Source organism: Rhinolophus ferrumequinum, chromosome 3 (assembly GCF_004115265.2).
Source record: "Rhinolophus ferrumequinum isolate MPI-CBG mRhiFer1 chromosome 3, mRhiFer1_v1.p, whole genome shotgun sequence".
NCBI classification, from domain to species: Eukaryota; Metazoa; Chordata; class Mammalia; order Chiroptera; family Rhinolophidae; genus Rhinolophus; species Rhinolophus ferrumequinum.
In genome coordinates this window covers 82,881,817-82,902,261 of record NC_046286.1, presented here as the reverse complement: position 1 = coordinate 82,902,261, position 20,445 = coordinate 82,881,817, and the positions used below count along the sequence as shown (strand labels likewise).

Below are 20,445 nucleotides of genomic sequence, written 5' to 3'. Positions count from 1 at the left end.
TTACAGATTGTAAGCCATTCAACATACCTCTAACATTTCATAATACTCTTCTTTCCATAAATGATCGAGTGTGGTTTGTAGTATCTGCTGTCACTTTGTGGAAACGATTCATCGTGGAGAAAACAGTTTGTATTTACACAGAGAAATATGTATTTTCACAGCCCAGGGTTTGACTACAATGTCATATTAAGGGAAACTACCTTAGATTTCCTTAGTTAGTTCACCTGAAGATGACTTTGTAGTCAAATCCTGGGTTGTGAAAATAAATATTTCTCTGTGTAAATACAAACTGTTTTCTGATCTCCATGATCAAACGTGCTAGATTTACAAGAGCTAAAATTAGCTGGTCATGTGATATCTGATTCTGGTGTCCCACGTGCATGTCTAGTGGCGCAGCATTCAGGTCTGGTGGTGTGTGACATTGTAACACAATGTAACTTTAGATAGCCATAAATAGGAAAAATGTCTAAGAGATACATTGTGAGCAGTACATTTATTTCCCTTTGTGGGTATTACTGGGTTCAAGGAGCCGATTTTCCTGATTTCCCAACCAACTTTTCTCGGGATTCGGGAACGGGAAAGTGAAAAAATTCCCGAGAACGGGCGAGAATGAATTCCCGCCCAGAAACCCGTATATCTCAGAAACAGTGTTGAGGCAGAAAACAAATTACAGAAGCATGTATACAGTATAATGTTATTTATACAAACTGTAATCACATGCAAGACAATGCTTTTATACACATTTGTGTTACAAAAGGATAGAAGTGTCCATGGGAGTTATAAACAACAAATTAACAGGGAGGGGAAGACAAAAAAGTCTTCAACTATCTCTGTAATGTTATATTTCTAAGTCTAGGTCATACGTACATGGATGTGTGATACTTTTTAATATACTTTTAATATACTTGGAATAGTTCATAATTAACCTTTTTTTAAAAAAAGGTAAAGGTTGCTATAGTCTGTTATTTTCTGTATTCATCAGGATAATTTACATATGTTTTAGGCAGTTGAATCTCAAAATATTTTTAAATTTCTTGTTCTAAATGTTCTAGCTGTGATTGGAAAGCCTCATATGCATTTGAATCTTTCTTTCTGCACTAAGATAGGCTTTATTCCCATTTTATTCCCTGCAGAATTGATGTGCTGACACAGCTTACACTAAAACGTAATGATTATGTGAGATTATTCCTTACTCAAGAAATTTAGTTGTATTTTTCCCTTTAATCATTGCTTGAAAAGTTACATCACAGATGGGATTTTCCTTACTAGACTGTTCTATACAGAAAGCTGTCTACATGCTTACTCCTTCGCTATCTCACTGAATACAGTACCTACCTATATGATGGCTGAAACTCTTACTCTGTCTCAGTGCATCTAGAGTATTTTCTAGATTGGAATACGAATAGCATGCACAAATCAAAATTTGTAGCACTGTCACTAAATTAGCCCACTAAAAATTAGCAATTTTCAACCAGTATGATGGTTTCTCAAAAAATTAAAAATAGAATTATCATATCATTCAGCAATTCCACTTCTGAATATATACCCAAAAGAGTTGAAAGCAGGTATTTGTACACCAACGTTCATAGCAGCATAATTCACAATAGCCAAAAGCAACCTGAATGGCCATCAGTGGTTGAATGGATAAACAAAATGTGGTATATACATACAATGGAATATTATTCAGCCTTAAAAAGGAAGGAAATTGTGATACATGCTACAACACGATGAATCCTGAGAACTACCATCGTTGCTCATTCAAACAGTTCCATGGTACCTAGATTCATGATCTTTTATCTGTAGGTACAGAGGGACCCAAGTTCGTTTAGAGTTTAGGTGCGTGAAACTGGATATATGTGAAATTGGATATTAAGTCTTTTTCTGGTACTCATTCATATCCACTTCAAACACATGGTTATAATTTTGAAAAGAGCAATGATGTCCATGTTGTAAATTTGGATGATTGTACCAGTTTCTAGTAAATTCACCCATTTACTAGATATCAAGGTAATTTTTGTTATTAATACCTTGGTCTTGAATTGAATTTTTATCTGTATTTAGTGAATCCATTAAGATTCCAGAGTGTTCTTAAACCCTAAAAACTTTTTGTTTTTGCTCTTACACCATTACTTCCTTTTCTTAAACTTTTACCTCCCTTAGCACGGTAAATAACCAAGACGAGTTTAGTTTTAGATTGAATTGTGTATAAAATTAAAATTTGTATTTTTCCACAGGTATTTTTTATTAAAAATATAGCTAACGTACAATATTATGTTAGTTTCAGGTGTACACCATAGTTATTGAACACTTATATCCTAAAGAAGTGATGACTATGATAAGTCCAGGAACCGTCTGACACCGTACCACGCGTCACAATAGTATTTATTCCCTATGCTGTACATTACCTATGAGTATATCCCTGTGACTTATTTGTTTTATACCTGGACATTTGAGCCTCTTATCTCTTATTCCCCTTCCCCTTTCCCCACCTTTTGTAATTTTTCAATTACCGTTGACATTCAGTATTATTTTATGTTAGTGTTAGGTGTACAGTATAATAGTTAGACATTCATGTAATTTAAGAAGTGATCTCCCTGACAAAGATTTTTGATGCTTTCAGTTTAACAATTTTACTGCATTCTTTTCAGCACTTTAAAAGAACACCTACCTTATATTTCATGGAAAGGTTTTTCTTTCTGTTGAGAGAAGAAACAGTCTTCTTTTATTTTACTTCAAAAATGACCTTTTGTCCGAGCTATAATTATTCCATGTCAAATTGTGGAAAGAAAGAGGTAATTTTGGGGAGGAGCTGATAAGCCATACATGTGAGCACTGCTTCATCAAGAGTTTCTCTGACCATCTTGAACTGGCAAAATTAGATGAATGATTTACTTAGAGGAGTTGATTTCCCAGTTGTAGAATCCATCCCTAAGGTTTTGGAAAGGGCTTGAGACTGGAGAATCCAGTTTTCAGTTAGCAATACTACGTCTTGTAAGAAATTATCTATATAATGGATAAAACCATGCCCTTGCTTTCCTTCCTAATTCCTCCTTTATGCCCCGCTCCTCGGCTCCCCTCCCCCAGCCCATTGTTTCTAGCATCTTACTACCACTTTGTTAAAGGGAGAGAGAAATCAGTGGGACACTGTGAGTGGAAGATGTCATCATATCACCGGGTTGGCACCAGGTATTTTATTTATTTGTAGAGACTTTCATCACAGGCCCATGAGTTTGAATATCTTAAAGAGCAAGAAATACCTCTGTAGACAGAGGATGTGAGTTTGAAAGCCTCCTGACTCCCACCCAAGTAGGGCAAGATTTGCTAAATTCTATTCCCTTTTGTTCATTATAAATAAATAATTCTTTCTGTGGCACTTGATCTTTGTGGTCCTCCAACCCATGACCCTATTTGATTCCTTTTAGAGAATGCATCTTTGAAATTATTGCTACAATTTATGTGTAAAATGTAATTTACTGTACAGAAATGCATTGTGCCTGTAACTTTTCAACAATACAGTTTTTAAAAAAAGAAACACCTGCACTTGGATAATATAGTCCAATTAGGTGTTGCTGAAAGAAACAGCTGGTGTAAAAGAGGAAGTCCATTATCACAACAACAACACATTATAAAGAGAAGTTTGTGTGAAGGAGCTATTTCAAAAGCTGTGTATTTAAAATGTCATTCATCAGCATCCCAGCCCTGTTTAAAGACATGTATCTACTTCCAGTAGAGTTCTCCAACTGAGGTATATTTATTCAAACAAAATTAAGAGAGAAGGAGAAGCGAGTCTAGAATTTCTTTTAGGATTGCTTTCCAGATTTGGCATAATGTAACGTGACATTAGGCGCAGGTTGTTTTAATTGACAGTTGTTTATATCAAGAGAAGGATGTGTTCTTACCCCTGATCATAAGACAACATGGGTACAAATTGTCTCTAGGTCTGGAGATAGAGGAATTGAGTTGGGGTTATTTGCTTCGGTAATATTAATACTCATATTGTATATGGCTTTAAAACACTTAAAGTACTTTCACAAACTTGTTTCACTTGGTTTTTGAAAACAACCCCATGAGATAGACAAATTAGATACTTACTATATAGATTGGACAGATAGAAGATGTTTTCTTTACAGATGAGAGAGAAATCCAGAGAGATAATCTTACTTAAGTAAGGGCACGCACAGCTAATACTAAGTGCCAGAGCAGGGCAAGCCCCAAATTCTTTGATTTGTCATCAGGTATCTTTCCCTCTAAGTCTGTCCAAGAATTCCATATGTCCTGTAAAAATAGGACTTTTTTAGGTTTTTGTCAGATTATTGGGTTGTGTTTTTCAATTTGAGCTTTTTTGTAAGCACGTATATAATTAGTTTCCGGACTTTAAAGATGGGCCAGTTCTCTGGCACCTGTGTGCTCCATGAGCCTGCTCAGCTTTCTTTTAGCAGTGTGCGGAAGGGTAAAGGTGAGCCCCACCTTTCAGTATTCACAGAGAATTCACAGTAGCCCACCTGATACTTCCTTCTGTAGTGCTGAAGTATTGAAATTAGGTAAGAGGATGGGGCTTGGAGAATACAAGAAATATCCCTCTTTTCGCCAACTTTACTGGAAAACTTGCCAAGTTTTCCAAAAAGAGGAATCAGAAGAAAGGCCCAGCTGTTCTTCCCTGGCCAAGAACTACCAGCTCCTTTCATTTCTTTCAGGAAACTGAAATTCTGGGTGCTCATTCTGCTTCTTCCACCCTGAGTGGATTTGACTTGGCAACCCCACACCAGCTGTGCCCACTTCCTTTCCTTGGCTGTGATTGCTTAAACTTTAGGCACAAACACTTTCCAATTTTGGAGATACTCCATTTATTTATCCTTAAAATGACCTCTTCAAAGTTATATTGTCCGAAATAGCAATCAAAAGTTGTCTTCCTCTTCCCCTGGAATGAGACCTAGAGTATCTCTTTTGTCTTCCTTCCCTATTTGGTTATCAAAGAATACTGGAAAATAGAAAAAAATATTTTGGGGGGGTGTTTCTGGTACAGCCAGGGGTAAACTGACCAGAAGACCCCTGAAGATGTCAGACAATTATGAAGTTGTAGTGGGGTAATGCATGTCCAGAAACATTCACTGATAAGGAACTGACGTTTATGTTTATTTTATCTTTTTATTTCTAGGCTCCTAGATGAGACATTTCCATGAAGTGGTGTGAAATATTGCAGTTGTGTCTCAAATTGATTCCCCTTCTTCCTTTTTTTTCCCTTCAGTGTGTTTAGTGCATATTGAACATTTACTATTCCACCTTAGACGGTACATACCTTTCGAGGTCTTGTTATCTCTTTGTACTGAGTTAAAATGCACAAATAGTACCATTTTTTTCTTTAGAGTTGTTGCTTCATTTAAAGTTACATCATCAACTGTGAGTAAACTCTGTCTCCTTCAAGGGAACAATGTGTGTCCATTTAGTGTCTATAAAACACAAGCAGTAATTAATAAGAAGTCAGTAGATTCCTGTAGGGATGATTTTAATAGTTTTATGATTTGTTATGATGCAGGCATTCCCTGAAATGAAAGCAACGAAGCTGTGTAAGACGGTTGGTGCTCCAATGGGCAGTTCTCCAGGAAGACATCATGTCTTGGCCCTCAGCCCATAGCAGTTGTGGTGATTATCTGGAGTCCAAGCAGAGCCTTCAGCTCTCTCAGTCCTCACCACAGATCCCTTCACTACCACGTCCATTTCTGTGCCTGCTGCACCGAAAGAGAGGTGATGGTACAGTAGCTCCTGTGCTGAGCACGGGAACATTTCTCCTTCTAGTGGCACAAGGGCAGTGCTGACTGATGGGCCTTTAGCCAAAAGCAAATGATAGAATACAGAGTTGGAAGAGACGAGCAACCACTCAATCCAACTCTTAGTGTGTTACATTTGAGAGAGGCGAAATGACAGATGACTAGTCGGGAGCAGAGCCAGAACTTACACATATCTATCCAGATCATAGTCCAATATTTTATAATTCATTAATCCATTCATTTATTTATGCTTTTATTGAGTACATACTCCATGCCATTCAATTTGCTAGGCAATCAGTAGGGTATAAATATGAAAAAAACAAACATGGCCCTGGCATCCAGGTGTCTTTTGATGGGATGGGAGAATGACACAAAGAAACATTTGCAATTAGTACATGCAGTGCTGTCATCGAGGTCTGTATGAGGGTTAGTGATGGCAAAAATAAGGACGCGATCTACTTCTACTGTCATTGGAAGACAGTCCAGGAAAATAGGTGTCATTGAAGACAGTCCAGTCCAGTTTCACAGAGAACAGGTTTCTTCTGCTATACACAGAGGATGACAGAAGGGTGTTTCCTTGTTACTTACTGGGAGGAGAGAAGGATTTTCCTATCAAAAGAGAGCAGTATCTGAAAGGGTTTATACTCTGGAGAGATGCATCATAAATCAAATTTGGAAATTTCTCCAGACTGTGTTCCTGGCTTTTCTGATTATCCAACATTTTTCTATTTATTTTATAATAATAGTTTTTTCATAAATGAGTATGTGTGCATTTGTGTATGTGTGCTCAGTAGCTATTTGTGAAACACCTGTGGGAAAAGCCACGTTCAACCTTCCCCCACCATGTCACTCATCTGTCTTTTGATTTCCATTCCCCTGACACCACCATTGCCCAAGCCCTTACTTGGATGTCCCTGGACTTTTGCAGTAGCTACCTAAATGCTTTTTCCCCTCCAAGACTAAATAACACCATCTAATTAGTATTTTTAAAACTTTAACAAGGTTTACCTTTATTTGTCTTTCTTGGGTAATGCATTAACCTGATACAAAAACTTGAACGTGCTAAAGAATGTACAGTATAGTGAAAAGCCACTCTCAATCCTTGTAACTCAGCCAGCCAGCTCCCCTCTCCACTGGCAACCTCTGTTATTAGTTTGTTTTATATCCTTCCAGAGAAATTTTATAAATGAAAATTTTTATGAAGTTATTAGAAAAATAATTTCTCCCAAAAAGGGAGAAAAATAAAACGGAGCATACAAAGCTCCTTACGTAAAAGGGAGCATAGAGTAAAAAACTTCGCTTTTTTTTCACTTATCAGTGTATCTTGGAGATTTCCATATCACTACATAAAGAACTTCCTCATTCTTTATTTGGCTCCATTGTATTCCATTATCTGGAGGTACCATAGTTTATTGTACCAGTTTCTAATTGATAGACATGTATGTTTTTCCCAACCTTTGCTATTATAAACAGTGTTCCATGTGCTGCAATTTCTTTATGGATATTGCTCATCTTAAAAAACACTTTGCCCAATGCCCACAGTACAGAGTACTTTATTTTGGCATTCAAAATCTTCTTCAATAAGGCCCCACATAACTTTCTAATCTTATTATCAGTATGTGCCAAAAGGAACTTGCTGCTTTATCCCAATGATTAACTTCAAGATCTTTTTCAAATACCTCTTTAATTCTCTCTTCAATACTTTCCCAAATGAACTGTCTTCTTTAGCCCCTGATGATAATATTTGTTCTCTAAATGGCCCCCCTCTGCTGTTCTTAGTTCTCTAGCTCAGAAGTTGTGTCTGTTCTCCTTGTCTCGTCTTGAGTTTCACCCTCTCTGGTGATCTTTCCATACTTCTTCAATCTCTACTAGTGTCTTCTTCCTCTTAGAAACTCTAGCGCATGCTGTAATATGCTCTTTAGACTTAGAATGTGTGTGCATACATGCATGTGCGTCTAGGCTTATGATGTTTCCTTCTAAATGTGTACATGTCCTCTTCGATCAGCAAGATTATGAGGTGCCGAAGATATTTTAGTATTTTATATACATCTTTATGGTTCTCAAAATTACCCAGCACAGTTCCTTTCGCTACAGGTTTTTATTGGCTCATGTGTTATCCTTAAACATTCCAAAATCTTACCGACTGCTCTAAGCCAAAGCCCTCATTGGTTCCCTTTCGCCTCCATGTTGATCCTGGAATGCAGAAGGATGGCCGGTCAGCTGAGTTTTGCATTGCTCTTCTCTTACCTCACCAATGTTGGGTCCTCTTCTTAGCCAGATGGACCCACCTTGAGGATCCACACATGCCTTACATTTCTTGTTTCCATGATAACATACGTACCATCTTTTCCAATAAGCTGTTCTATTTGTTTCTCTAAGTCATAATTCCCCAACCTCAGTGAAGTCTTTATACTGTAAGCTTTTCTAGATTCTCACCCTGTGTTTCTAGTCGCTTTAATGTCTAGGAATAATAATAATGATAGCTGGTTTTATCAAGAGCTTTCTATGCACCAGACACATTAATTTGCGTGATCGCACTTATTCCTTACAACCCAGAAGATAGGGACACTGCCCGCAGGGTATTTATCACATTCCACTTTTTATTGAACAATACGTAAATTTTATTTATCACTACTTATTGTCACATGGCCTTATGACCTATGTGTGGATTTGCCCATTCTGATTAGTGGCCAGTACCCTTTATTTCCAGCTGCCTCACTGCCCTCCCAGGGCATGAGGGAGGTCGTACTTAAGGAAAGCAAACTCATTTTAACATTTTTCCAAAAAGATCATGGCTGATACGGTAATTCTGTGCATATATATTCTGCAAAAATGATTTGTAGATTATTCACTTTGGGATTTTACATGTTTGTGCTGTTTTCCTTAAACCATAGATGATACTTTTGTGCTCTCCTTTCTCCTCTGTCAGATTATAAACTTCTCAGATGCAGAACTTACTCTACACTCCCTGAAATTTCAAATTGCTAATTAACATTGTGAATACAAATTTTCCCACAAAGAATAGTTCAATTAATTAATTATTAATTTTGTATTGACTTCTGCTTTACTTTTTTCTTTTCTCATTTTTCAGGAAATCATTTGCCAGAAGAATACGGTAAGTATTTTTTTACTTAACCCTTCCAGAGATTTTTAAAATCGTTTTTCCCCCTTAATTAGTCTCTGCTATTCAGTCTTTTCATCTGCACAAAATTTTAATTTCTATCTCTGTTTTTCATCTTTAGAGTTTCTGACATATCAATATAAATATGGTTATTTTGTCTTATCTAAATATTTCTTTACAGTGAAATTTTATAATAATGGAGATGACACTGATATCTGTTTTCTAAATATGTAGTTATGTTTTGGAAAAAAATTTCCAAAGTATATCCAATTTTGTGGAATTATGAATGACACTATAATAGCATATATACACACGTAGTTATACACACATGTGTATGCATGTAAGTATGTATATCTATATATAGATATCTATACATATATACTATATATACAAATTATAGATGTACATACACACATATATACACATACACTCACACGTATATATGTATATATATATATGTATAAAATGTATCTACCATCAATTTATCTGTAGAGATTGATTTAAGTTCCTAAATCTTGTATCTGCCTTTGAGACCATACTATAGAATTCCTACCTTCCACACAGAATTAAACAAAAGTTAAAAGTGATAAAAATAAGTGAAGACATTTTTAAATGCATGAAGAAAAATGATAATATACAGAGAAATCAGCCTTGTTATGCCAATGGTTGTATTTTTCATTTTGTAAAGTAAGCCAGTATTTAAATACCTTAAAGAATGTATCTCTGTAACTTAGAGTGGAAATAATACGCTATATAAAGATCTTCACGTGGTTTGATTTAAAACATTAAAAACACAATTGATAGTACTTCCTTAGATCAGAAATGTAAAAACCTATGGTTAAGATTTTACCAGGTCGGAGACTCACTGCAGCATAAATAATGTTATCCTTATAAACTCATCCTTTACATCTCAACAGGAAATGAGCAATTAGCCTTTCATGCATCGATTCAGTGTAGTAGATTTTATTAAACAAATGTTGATTGAACATGTACCATGTGCCAGGCTTTGGGCTTGGTGCCATAAGAGATTGTCAGTAGGAGGTTGAAAGTGGAAACAACCATATTCTATAACTATTCCAGGAGACAACAAATGAGAAGTGCCAGAGGCTGGTTGGGGGAAGGTCGATAAATAAACAAACAAACCAATTAGAAAATTAACATAAGGCACCTTGCTAAAGAGTGGTAACTATTGTAACAAGTGGTCATGAAAGGCCTTTCAGAGTAAATAACATTTACTTGAGACCTGATTGGTAGAAAGGGCTAGTCGTGCTCCACGCTAGTTTGGATGTTTGGGGAAGCAGATTTATAAGATGACCTAATATTACATGTTATCAACAAGTTGCCACTGACTTGAATAAGCTGCTGTGTTGGAGGTGCTGGGTGTCTTTATTAAAACGTAAGTATTTTGAACATACATTTCAATATGTTTGAATGCTGAGAGCATGTCTTCCTGGAAGCTTAATTCATGTTCCACACACACTTTATGTACACCTTTATGACGTTTTTAAAAATTGAAAAACAGAATTGGTATCATTAAAAAAAATGATAATTAGATAGAGTAAAACTAGATTTTGATCTGTAGCTTTTTATAACCATGAAAGCAACCATGGGCCACAGACATCGGCATTGTTATTTTATGGTCATGCCTTGGCATTTTGAAATGTAAGGAAACGTGGTCTTTCTTCTTCCGAAACCAAGTTTAAATATTTGAGAGTTATCATGTTATTAATAAAAGGCAGCAGTTACACCAGAGATGTCTGTTCTAGATCGCACAGTGGTTATTTTTATTTTGCTTTAGGTTATGAGTTATTTCAAACTCAAGGTTTGGTAGCAATCTATAAATAAATTGCAATGATGATATTTCTAAGTTATATGTGAGCCAACTTAGGAAATAAATGTTCCCATATTATTAATTTTCAAGATTTTGAAAAAGTGCTCTACCCCAATAGTTTGTATCTTTAAAAAAAAAAAATGCGCCACCCCACAACCAACCCTCACACTTTCTCCCTACTGCATGCTCCCTGGGCTGTCTCTTAACATCTGTGTGCCTCCTGCAGCTTATCAGCCTCCCCTGTTTTTGATCACCAACAATGGGAAATAGAAAAAAAAAATTGTTGCCTCAGAAACACAGGGAAGAGACTCCAGAAAGTGCAGTGATGCCAGGAACTTAGGAAAACCTTAGTATGATGGTATTTTCAATAAGAGTTCTGAAGCCTTACTCCATGGGGTTTGAAGGAAGAGAGTTTCAGGAATGTTTTCCTCTGCTGTTTGTACAACTCTCATTTTTCTCTTTTTGCCTCTCCACTGCTCGTCATACACCCAGACATCTGATAGTTATTCTCTCCCAGAATTAGTTTTACACAGATGCATTATTCCCCAATGCCCAGTATTTCGATAATGATATATTATATTTCATGTCTTATACACAAATACACAGATAGTAAGACTTCTGAGGATACAGAACTTTATCCAGTAGCAGAAGAAGAATATTCTGAAACTCTGATAGCACTTTGCTGGTTTATCGGCTCTTCATCTGTTTATACCTATTTTGGGCCTTAGATTTCAGAGTGTTTTGTTTTGTGATTTTGAGTTACAGTGCTTAGCTAAAACAGGAGTATTTGATTCTGTTGCTCTTTTATAAACCACTCATAGTTTAAGCTCTAGAAGCTTTGGAAAGCAGCCTCTTGATATGGGTGCCTTTTTTTGTCTCAGCAGTGGCTTTGGTAAATGGATTAAATTGGTGCACATGATATATGGGATGGTGGTAACATTTTAGAAGCAAGATATGTTCATTTTCCCTCTTCCTGACGTGTCTTCCATTTATTGTTCCAGAAGAACTTGAGAAAGGAACAATTTCATGTTCTTGATTTAAAAATCAAACCTTACCCTCTGAAAGTTCTCATAGTTTAAACGGAAGTCAGGTCCAGTTTCTGCTTCATTACTGGGCACACAAGAAGTGCCTCAATACATAAAATGTTTGTAAATAATTAAGTCTGTCTGTAAGTAAGGGCACGAGGTATTTCTCATCGGTTTGCTGTGTGACAGTAACTTGGCTCATGCAGGGTTCGTGAAAGGTGACCTGAGGCAAAGGGTTGGAGTGCCAGCATGTAAAGGCCACTAGGGAGGGTGTCCAACGCCCTTGCGATAATGGCATACCCACTAGAGAAAGTGTCCCTGGGCTGGAGTCCCAAACACAGCACAGACTAACTGTGGGACCTCTCCAACCTGACCTGTTTCCTCCCCTGTAAAATGGAGACAATAGCACTTTCTTCAGTCGGTTGTGAATTTATGACCATTCATGCCCTGGCACATACAAGTGGTAAATAAATGTTCTCATTAGTTAACTTCTAGGATCGGAGAAGTGGTGTGTTGTTCTCCATAATGCTGATATGGCTCGGAACGGATGATCTGGACTCCCAAGAACAGTGATAAATAGAGTTTTCCACATCTCTTGTCCTGGTTTTCAGCCCTCTGTTTTTTTTCTTTCTCCGAGGTTTTTTTTTAGAGGTCTCTGCCATTTCCTTAGATTCAACCATATCAAAGAATTCCCAGGTCTGTATTTTGGCTTGACATTTTTTTATGTGCAAATCACATATTTCCAACCCTCTTTTGGATATTTTCACTTTGGGTGTCCCACTGCCCTGAAATCCCAACCTCTCTAAACGTGAAATTTCACCCTACCACCCCAAACCCAACCTGAACTTCTTGAAGTTCTTCTTGTATTTTAACTGGAAGTCAGGTTTTGTTTGATTCATTACCTGATAATATGACATGTGCCCCAGGCTGCAGTATGTTCATAAATAATTAAGTCTGTTTCTGCTTTCTCAATTCTTGCTTTTTGTTAATGATACCACCTTTTTTTTTTTTTTTTTTTTTTTTTTTAGGAGACCCATTTAAGACTGTGGAGTCACCTTTGACTCCTTCTTGTCTGTAACCAGTGTGCAGGTCTAGATGATTCCTTCCTTTCGACATTGAATGCATGCGTCCATTGCTACTGCTGCCAATCTGGTCATGCTTTGTAGCTAGCTTCCGGCCTAATTTCCTCAAATCTTGTTTATTTCTTATTTAGTCCATTCTGTTTTCTTCCCAGAGTGTCAGAATGCACAGCTTTGCTTATGTTTTCTTTCTTGTTCTGAATCCTTCCATGATTCCCACTGCTCAGAATGTGTAGTTTAAAATCCTTAGCTTTGAATTCACTTCCCTTCCCTGAGACCTGAGCTCTGGTCAAACTTGTTTATTACTCAGAGGTGCCCAGTCCAATTTCCTCTTTCTTCTTCCCAGCTCTACTTTTGTTTGCACTTGGCATCATTCGGAACTGACAGAAGGTCATGATGAGTCAGTAGAGAGTGGCACGGGCTCAAGTTAGAGAGAAAAGCAGAATTTGCGTAGTTCAACCCTTGTAGGCTGTAGTGGCATGTTTTATCTTCAACCAAGAGCAAGGGAGGGGGTTTTAAGCATCTGGGGGAAGTGATCTGATATAGGTTGTTAAAAGATCACTTTGATGACTGGGTAGAGAATAGATTGAAGAGCAAGAGTGGAAGCAGGGAGACCAGTTGATAGTGGTTCAGGCCAGGTATGCTGGTGGCATGGTCTATGGTGCTGGCAAGAAGACGGAGGAAAATGGACAAATACCAGATATATTTTGGAGGTAGAATAGATAGGACTTTGATAGGATATGGGAGATAAATTAAATGGAAGCATCAAGGAAAAGTTCTGGGTCTCTAGTTTTAGTAACCGGGAGACAAATGGAGCCATGACTGAGATAGAATGGCCCAGAGGGGAGCAGCTTTGTTCTGGCATCAGTCACAGCGTAGCCTGTCATGTGGGCAGGCCTTAAATGTTAGATTTTGATATTTTCATGTATGTGTGCTGTGTCTCTCTGATTAAATTTTAAGTTCCCTGATGGCTGAAGGCCGTGTTTTAAGCTACTCTGTTTTTCCTACAGCATATATCGTAACTCCTTCACCATGAGAGATGGCGAGTAAATATTTAATTGATTGATAGAAACTGTGCCCTCCTGTTTTTTGTATCATCTGTAAGTCCTAATTATTTGAAGTATGTAGTTAAAGAATTGGAGGAAATTTCCATTTTCATAGGTCATAAATAAGAAACGAGTTTTTTCTAAAATTCCCCTTCACATTCCGTATTCTTATTTACAAAGACTTGGGATTACATTAGTGTGGAGTCGACAGACTAGCTCACCACCTCCTGATGCCTGCTCTCCCCACAGATGTGCACTGGGAACTACACGTTTGTTCCTTACATGGTGACTCCACATAACAAGGTCTACTGCTGTGACAGCAGCTTCATGAAGGGGCTGACAGAGCTCATGCAACCGAACTTCGAGCTGCTTCTGGGGCCCATATGCTTACCTCTCGTGGATCGTTTCATTCAACTTCTGAAGGTGGCACAAGCAAGTTCCAGGTAAAGTTTAATAATGCCATTTGGTGATAATAGTGAAGTGTCATTCTACTTTATTTGTGCATCTGATCAGATTTCTTAGACATAGTATGCAGCCAAGAACCAGGCAAAAATATATATAGCATCCTCTAAGTGGATAAAATAGATGCCACATAGTCCACTTGTTACATTTTATTCATTTATTCACAGAAAAACTTGAAGTCAGAAATAAAAAAAAAGACTGCTAACTCTGTTACAGTGTTGGTAGAGCTAAAAATATATTCAAAGTACAGAAACATTATCCAAGTCGATGTCCAGGGACTTTTAGTGTAAGGACAAGACTGCAAAAATTGCTGAGAGCTCTATTATATTTTATTTAAATACATTATATGGTTTCTTCCTTATTTTCATTATTAGGTTGGTGCAAACGTGATTGTGGTTTAAAAGGTTAAAAATAATTGCAAAAACTGCAGTTACTTTTGTACCAACCTAATATTTTTAAGAACAGTCATGTGTGTTATTAAATAATGATGCTGAATCAGAAAATAAAGGTTATATTATGTTCAAATCATAGCACACCTAATTTATTTAGAACAATTTATACTCAAAGCCATAAAATGAAAAATAAACTTTAGGTATTTTTAGTGGTACCTGCAGGTTTTTGGAAGGTTCATTAATGTAGATATCTACCTTTAATTCTTTCCGAAGCAAGGCAGAGTGTTAAAATAAATACAGGACTCCCAAATTTTGCAATAATGCTAATTATATGAGGTGTTCATTCTGTGCATCTTAATGAATTGAAAGCTACAAATGCTGCAAATGTCATTCAATTCCTTATAAAATTACTGCTTTTCTTTGAAATCTTTTCTGGTACGTATTAAGTCTTTGACACGTGTGTTTTCCTAACAGCCAGTATTTCCGTGAATCTATACTCAATGATATCAGGAAAGCTCGTGATTTATACACTGGTAAAGAATTGGCAGCTGAATTGGCAAGAATTCGGCAGCGAGTCGATAATATTGAGGTCCTGACAGCAGATATTGTCATAAATCTGTTACTTTCCTACAGAGATATCCAGGTGAGACGATGCTTAAAATCTTTTTCATATAGCATATTGGAGGCATAGGAGAGTACTAGAGTCAAATTTCAGTTAACTAGTAAGTCATTCATGTTAGTACATGTAATTTTTTTATTGTCTCTCCTATGCTTTCTGTCCTGAGATTTTTATGATGAATGAAATAGACTCCTATGAGTTAACAATCGGTGATTATGAAAAGACTTGTATGGTAAAGGTCTGATTTTTTCCTACAAAAGGACAAAAAGAAAAATCTGCCCACATAGCTAACCCTTGGATATCTTCTATTCTGTTAGCCTCAGGCATGCCTGTCAGTCAATAAGCGAAAGCTTTGTTTTTTAATAGAAAAATAGCACAAATTTCTAGAGCTTTGTGGACATATCTCCATTGACATTGTGTTGCTTGAAATTAATAGTGCAAGATCTAACTATCCAGAAGCAAGAAATATTCGATTGATTGATTATAAAACTAATTAAAATGGTTTTTAATATTTCAATTACAGTTAACATACAATATTATATTAGTTTCAGTTGTGTACTGTAGTGATTAGACATTTATATAACTTACGTAATGATCACCCCACAGCATTATTATATTGTTGATTATCTTCCCTGTGCTGTACTTTACACCCCCGTAAAAATAACTGTTAAGACCTGTAATGTAAAACAAACGAACATGCCACGTTATTTTTATTTGACATGTTTTAAAATTGTAAAAATATGGTAGAAGGAAACCCCCTTTGAGTTGGGGATTTGCTATTAGATTTTGATGGTAAAATTTAAGTGACTTCTGGTATCTTATTCCCAGGCTTTCAAGCCTTAGTAAAGCTTCATGTGAACAGAGATTCATATACGTGAAGAGGTGTGGCACTTAGGATCCCAAGACTAGAGTAGCTTACTAAGATTGAAAGTAAACCGTTTTGTTACGTAGAATTTTAATCAATTGCTCCATATCCATGATATTTTGGAAATTATTTCCCTGAAAATAATTTCTAGGATACTACATACCAGGAATCTGGCTCCATGGAGAAGTAAACTATCCATATGTAGACCATACAGTATGATCGTGCTAGATGGTTTATTGTTTTTCTGGTCAGGTGTGGTAACTCTATATTTCTAATATTTTTATGTATACACTCCAAACCCTTCCTTTAAAAAAAAAAAGAAAAATAGAACAGTTTCTTCTTGGTTTTAGATTTTTCAAAGTATTCCTTAGATTCTAGTTGTTTTTTGTTTTGTTTTTTAATGCCCTACTAACATTAAGTTATCTGGTTATCAAAAAGCATTTCATTGTCAGAACTTTTCTCCTCATGGTTTAATTCTGTGCTGTTGTCTTCTTTGAAAGGACTATGATTCTATTGTGAAGCTGGTAGAGACTTTAGAAAAGCTGCCGACCTTTGATTTGGTCTCCCATGATCATGTGAAGTTTCATTATGCGTTTGCACTGAATAGGTAAGAAGGAAACTCTCCCATTTGCAATGTGCCAACATATTATGTTTTAACCTGCATATTCTTTCTAGGGTGTGTTTTTGCTGTAGCATGGCAACCACGCCCTGTTAGAATATAATGTTAATATTTCCACTTCCAACCATATAAAATATAGAAAGCATGCATTCTGATTTTTTCCTGTTTTTTTTTTTTGTCAGTAAAAAAAAGATCCTCACTGTTTATATATTTAAATCTTTAAAATTCTGTTTCTTCTCTGTCAAAGTTTGTATCTGCTATTTATATATTTTTTGATTTTTTTAAATGACATGAAGATGATGTTATCTTTAAGCAGATCTATTCAACACCAAATGGTTATTCATACAAAAACCGACTAACATAGAATGAGGGTAGTTCTATCTAGGTGAACATATTCTTAACCAGATAATATTTTCATTGGGACTGCTCTGAACACAACTAATTATAATCAAAATTCTGTTGGCCGCATTTTAGGTCATGTGTCCGGGAATTTTCTAGGACTAGGACTAACACTACTGCTTCTAGTCCTGCGTCTGTGCCTTATAGCACACACCTCCGTGCCACTTTCTACCCAGAGTCACCATGGAGGGCCATCCTTGCTCTGGCCGTGGAGAAGCCTCAAGCACTGCACTGTCCAAAGCTTAGTTAGTTTGCTGTCCTCTTCCATGGTGAAGAGTTGAATATACATGTAGTTACCACAACTGAAGAGAAGGAGGAAAAAGAAAGATGGAGGGGTCATCATGCCTACTGAGCACTTGCCATGCGTCACTGAAGGCCTCTTTATTTTACAGTTTCCTCCGACTGAAGCCTTTTTTTTCATGACTCATAATTAGCATGTGACAAAACTGAGGCTCAGCCCCAGAGCAATCTGGTGCTGATGTCTGGGTTCTTCAACACGAGGTTCTTTTGCCTCTATCTACAAGGAGAAAAGCCAGCATGCTGTCAACCAGAGATTGTTTCTTTCCTTCTTTGTCCACCCAAACTTGTTAACTTTATCAATAAATGTACAATAAAAGTATATTTTATCTCCCCATTTGTTAAACATCGTTTTCTTTAGATTTGACAGAGTGAGGTGAGACCTTCAGAGAATACCTGCTCCAACTGATTTTCAAATAAGTTCATTTTGAAAGATGGAATGGAATATGTTCTATTTTGAAATGAAAAATGAAAGTCCATAAAAGCCTCTTATCTTTTTCTTTGTTCATCTTTACCTTTCCTAAAACAGAATATCCTGAATTGATAAGCATATTTGTATGAAGCATTAGTCTAACCTCACAGTATTTAGAACAAAGTAAAAAAAGAAACAAAAAAAGGAATTTCATAGACAGGAAGATATAAAGTAGTAGTTGAGAATAGAAATAACGTTTTTATAACAGTTTTAGTGAAATATTCATATTCCATGTAATTCACCCATTTCAGTTGTACAATTCAGTGGTTTTTTAATATATGAACAGAGTTGTGTGACCATCAACACAGTACATTTTAGAACATTTTCATCACCCCAAAAGAAACCCCTACCATAAGCGGTCACCCTTCCTCCCCCGCCCGACTCCCCCCCGACCTAGATTTGCCTATTCTGGACATTTCAAATAGAGTCATACAATATGCAGTCTTTTGTGAATGGTGTCTTTTACTTAGCATAATGTTTTCAGGGTCTATGAAATAACTCTTAAGAGAATTTTTATCTGGTTTTAAGCATCGTCTATATATACTTGCTGTTTTAAAACGAGCTTCATAAAACAGCTTCCTTAGATAATTAATTGGCCACACATAGAAATTAGGTGACTTGGGTTAAAGTTGGTTTGTTGGTATCATCTATGAATTAATTTGTTCAGTGTTTTGGAGCAAAAGTCATTAAATAATGTCAGAGTTCTGTCCCTATTTGGATTAGTTGACTGCCCCATTCAAGGTCACCTAATCTCACTCCACCAACTTGAACGTGGATATAGACTGCAGGGAAATTGAAGTTCTATGGTTGGATAGGTACAAATCCATCACCATTATCAGGAAAAAAACCACCTCAAAAGAGACCTCGTTAAACCCAGGAGACATGCAATAGGATCAAAACCAGAAAGGCTTATGACAGAGGTTTACAGAGGACTCTAAACATCTAACTGTTGTGTTTATTCTGCCAAACTTCACAATGTGAATCAATATGCTAAACAGAGATTTAAAAAGGTAATTGACCTATGTTGTTTCTGTAATCTATATTGAAGCAAGGATGTTTCCTTCCCCTACCTTAGGAGAAATCTTCCTGGAGATAGAGCAAAAGCTCTTGATATTATGATTCCCCTGGTGCAAAGTGAAGGGCAAGTTGCTTCAGATATGTATTGCCTAGTTGGTCGAATCTACAAAGATACGTTTTTGGACTCTAATTTCATGGACACTGAAAGTAGAGACCATGGAGCTTTTTGGTGAGTATATAGGATAAGATACTTGAGAAACCCATGACAGAAAAAATTTGTTTGCAAATTAAAGTGTTAAATTGTTATTATTTAGATTGCTTATTAAGGTATTAAATAAATCTTAGAATTTATAGTTTAGTAAACGATTTTGATGAAATTCATTTAATATAGTAAATTGGGGTAAATTGGATGAAAAGATAATTTAATAAAACATAATTTTAAATCGATATTTTAAATATAATATATAATATAGTAACAAAAATATTTTGGGTATAATTTATAAAATTTTATAGAAAGACATGAAAGAAGACCTGAATGAATGGAAAAACACACCAAGTTTGTGGGTGAGAAAACCTGATATTTTTAAGATGGAAATTCTTCTCAGCAGGGCTTTTCATATAATTTGACAAATGGATTTTAAAATTTATTTGAAAAATAATGGGCCAAAAATAGACAAAGTAATTTTGGAGAACAAGGTGGAAGGACTTGCTCTAGCAGATAACAAGATTTACTATACAGATATAATAATTAAGATATTGCAGTATGAATATAGACATAGAAAAATAAAACACTGGAAAGGAGGGAGCCCAGAACAGACTGAGATAAATATGAGACGAGACTATGACAGAGTAGGGAAACCGTGGACCAGGAAAAGATAGACTCTTAAGGAATGATACTGGGAAAATTGACTTATCTGCTTGTAAAAGTAAAATTGGATCCCTATTTTAAGCTCTGCACAAAAAATGAAATTCAAGTGAATTAAAGACCAAAATATGAAAAAAAAATCTTTTAGAATAAAATATACAAACTGTATTTGTGACTTAAGAAAGAATGTCTTAAAGAAGGCTTAGAAATACCATAAACCACCAAAAGAAAAGATTGGGAATCTGGAGTGCATTAAAGTTTGCTTCCGCTCATCAAGGTTCTGGCTTTTGGTAACGGCAGAGTGGGTTCCATTGCACTGACACGCTTTCCAATAACAAGGAGAAATGTTGGAGAAAACACTTAAAGGTTTGAAAGCACCAAAGAGTGACTAAAAGCAGTCATGAACTAGAGAGGTTTTGATCCTTGGATGAAGGGGACTACATTGGGTAAGATCCATATTAAGCAGCTTTTCCCATGGGGGCACTCCCTGCACTGGAGGGCACAGGGCAGATAGAACTCAAGAAGGAAAATCAGTGTTACTGGTCTGAGGAGTCAGTTTGAGGCTGCCAGA

General features: G+C 36.4%; 1 protein-coding gene across 3 annotated transcripts in view; it reads left to right on the top strand.

The window, feature by feature from the left end:
* MAP3K5 (mitogen-activated protein kinase kinase kinase 5) overlaps positions 1-20,445 on the top strand; it is a 179,947-nt gene that overhangs the window by 62,628 nt on the left and 96,874 nt on the right. For all 3 annotated transcript variants that reach the window (XM_033103493.1, XM_033103494.1, XM_033103495.1), the window contains exons 3-7: positions 8,857-8,880; positions 14,117-14,310; positions 15,196-15,364; positions 16,706-16,812; positions 19,068-19,238. In XM_033103493.1, the coding sequence (XP_032959384.1) occupies positions 8,857-8,880; positions 14,117-14,310; positions 15,196-15,364; positions 16,706-16,812; positions 19,068-19,238 (665 nt within the window). The remainder of the gene's footprint in view (positions 1-8,856; positions 8,881-14,116; positions 14,311-15,195; positions 15,365-16,705; positions 16,813-19,067; positions 19,239-20,445) is intronic.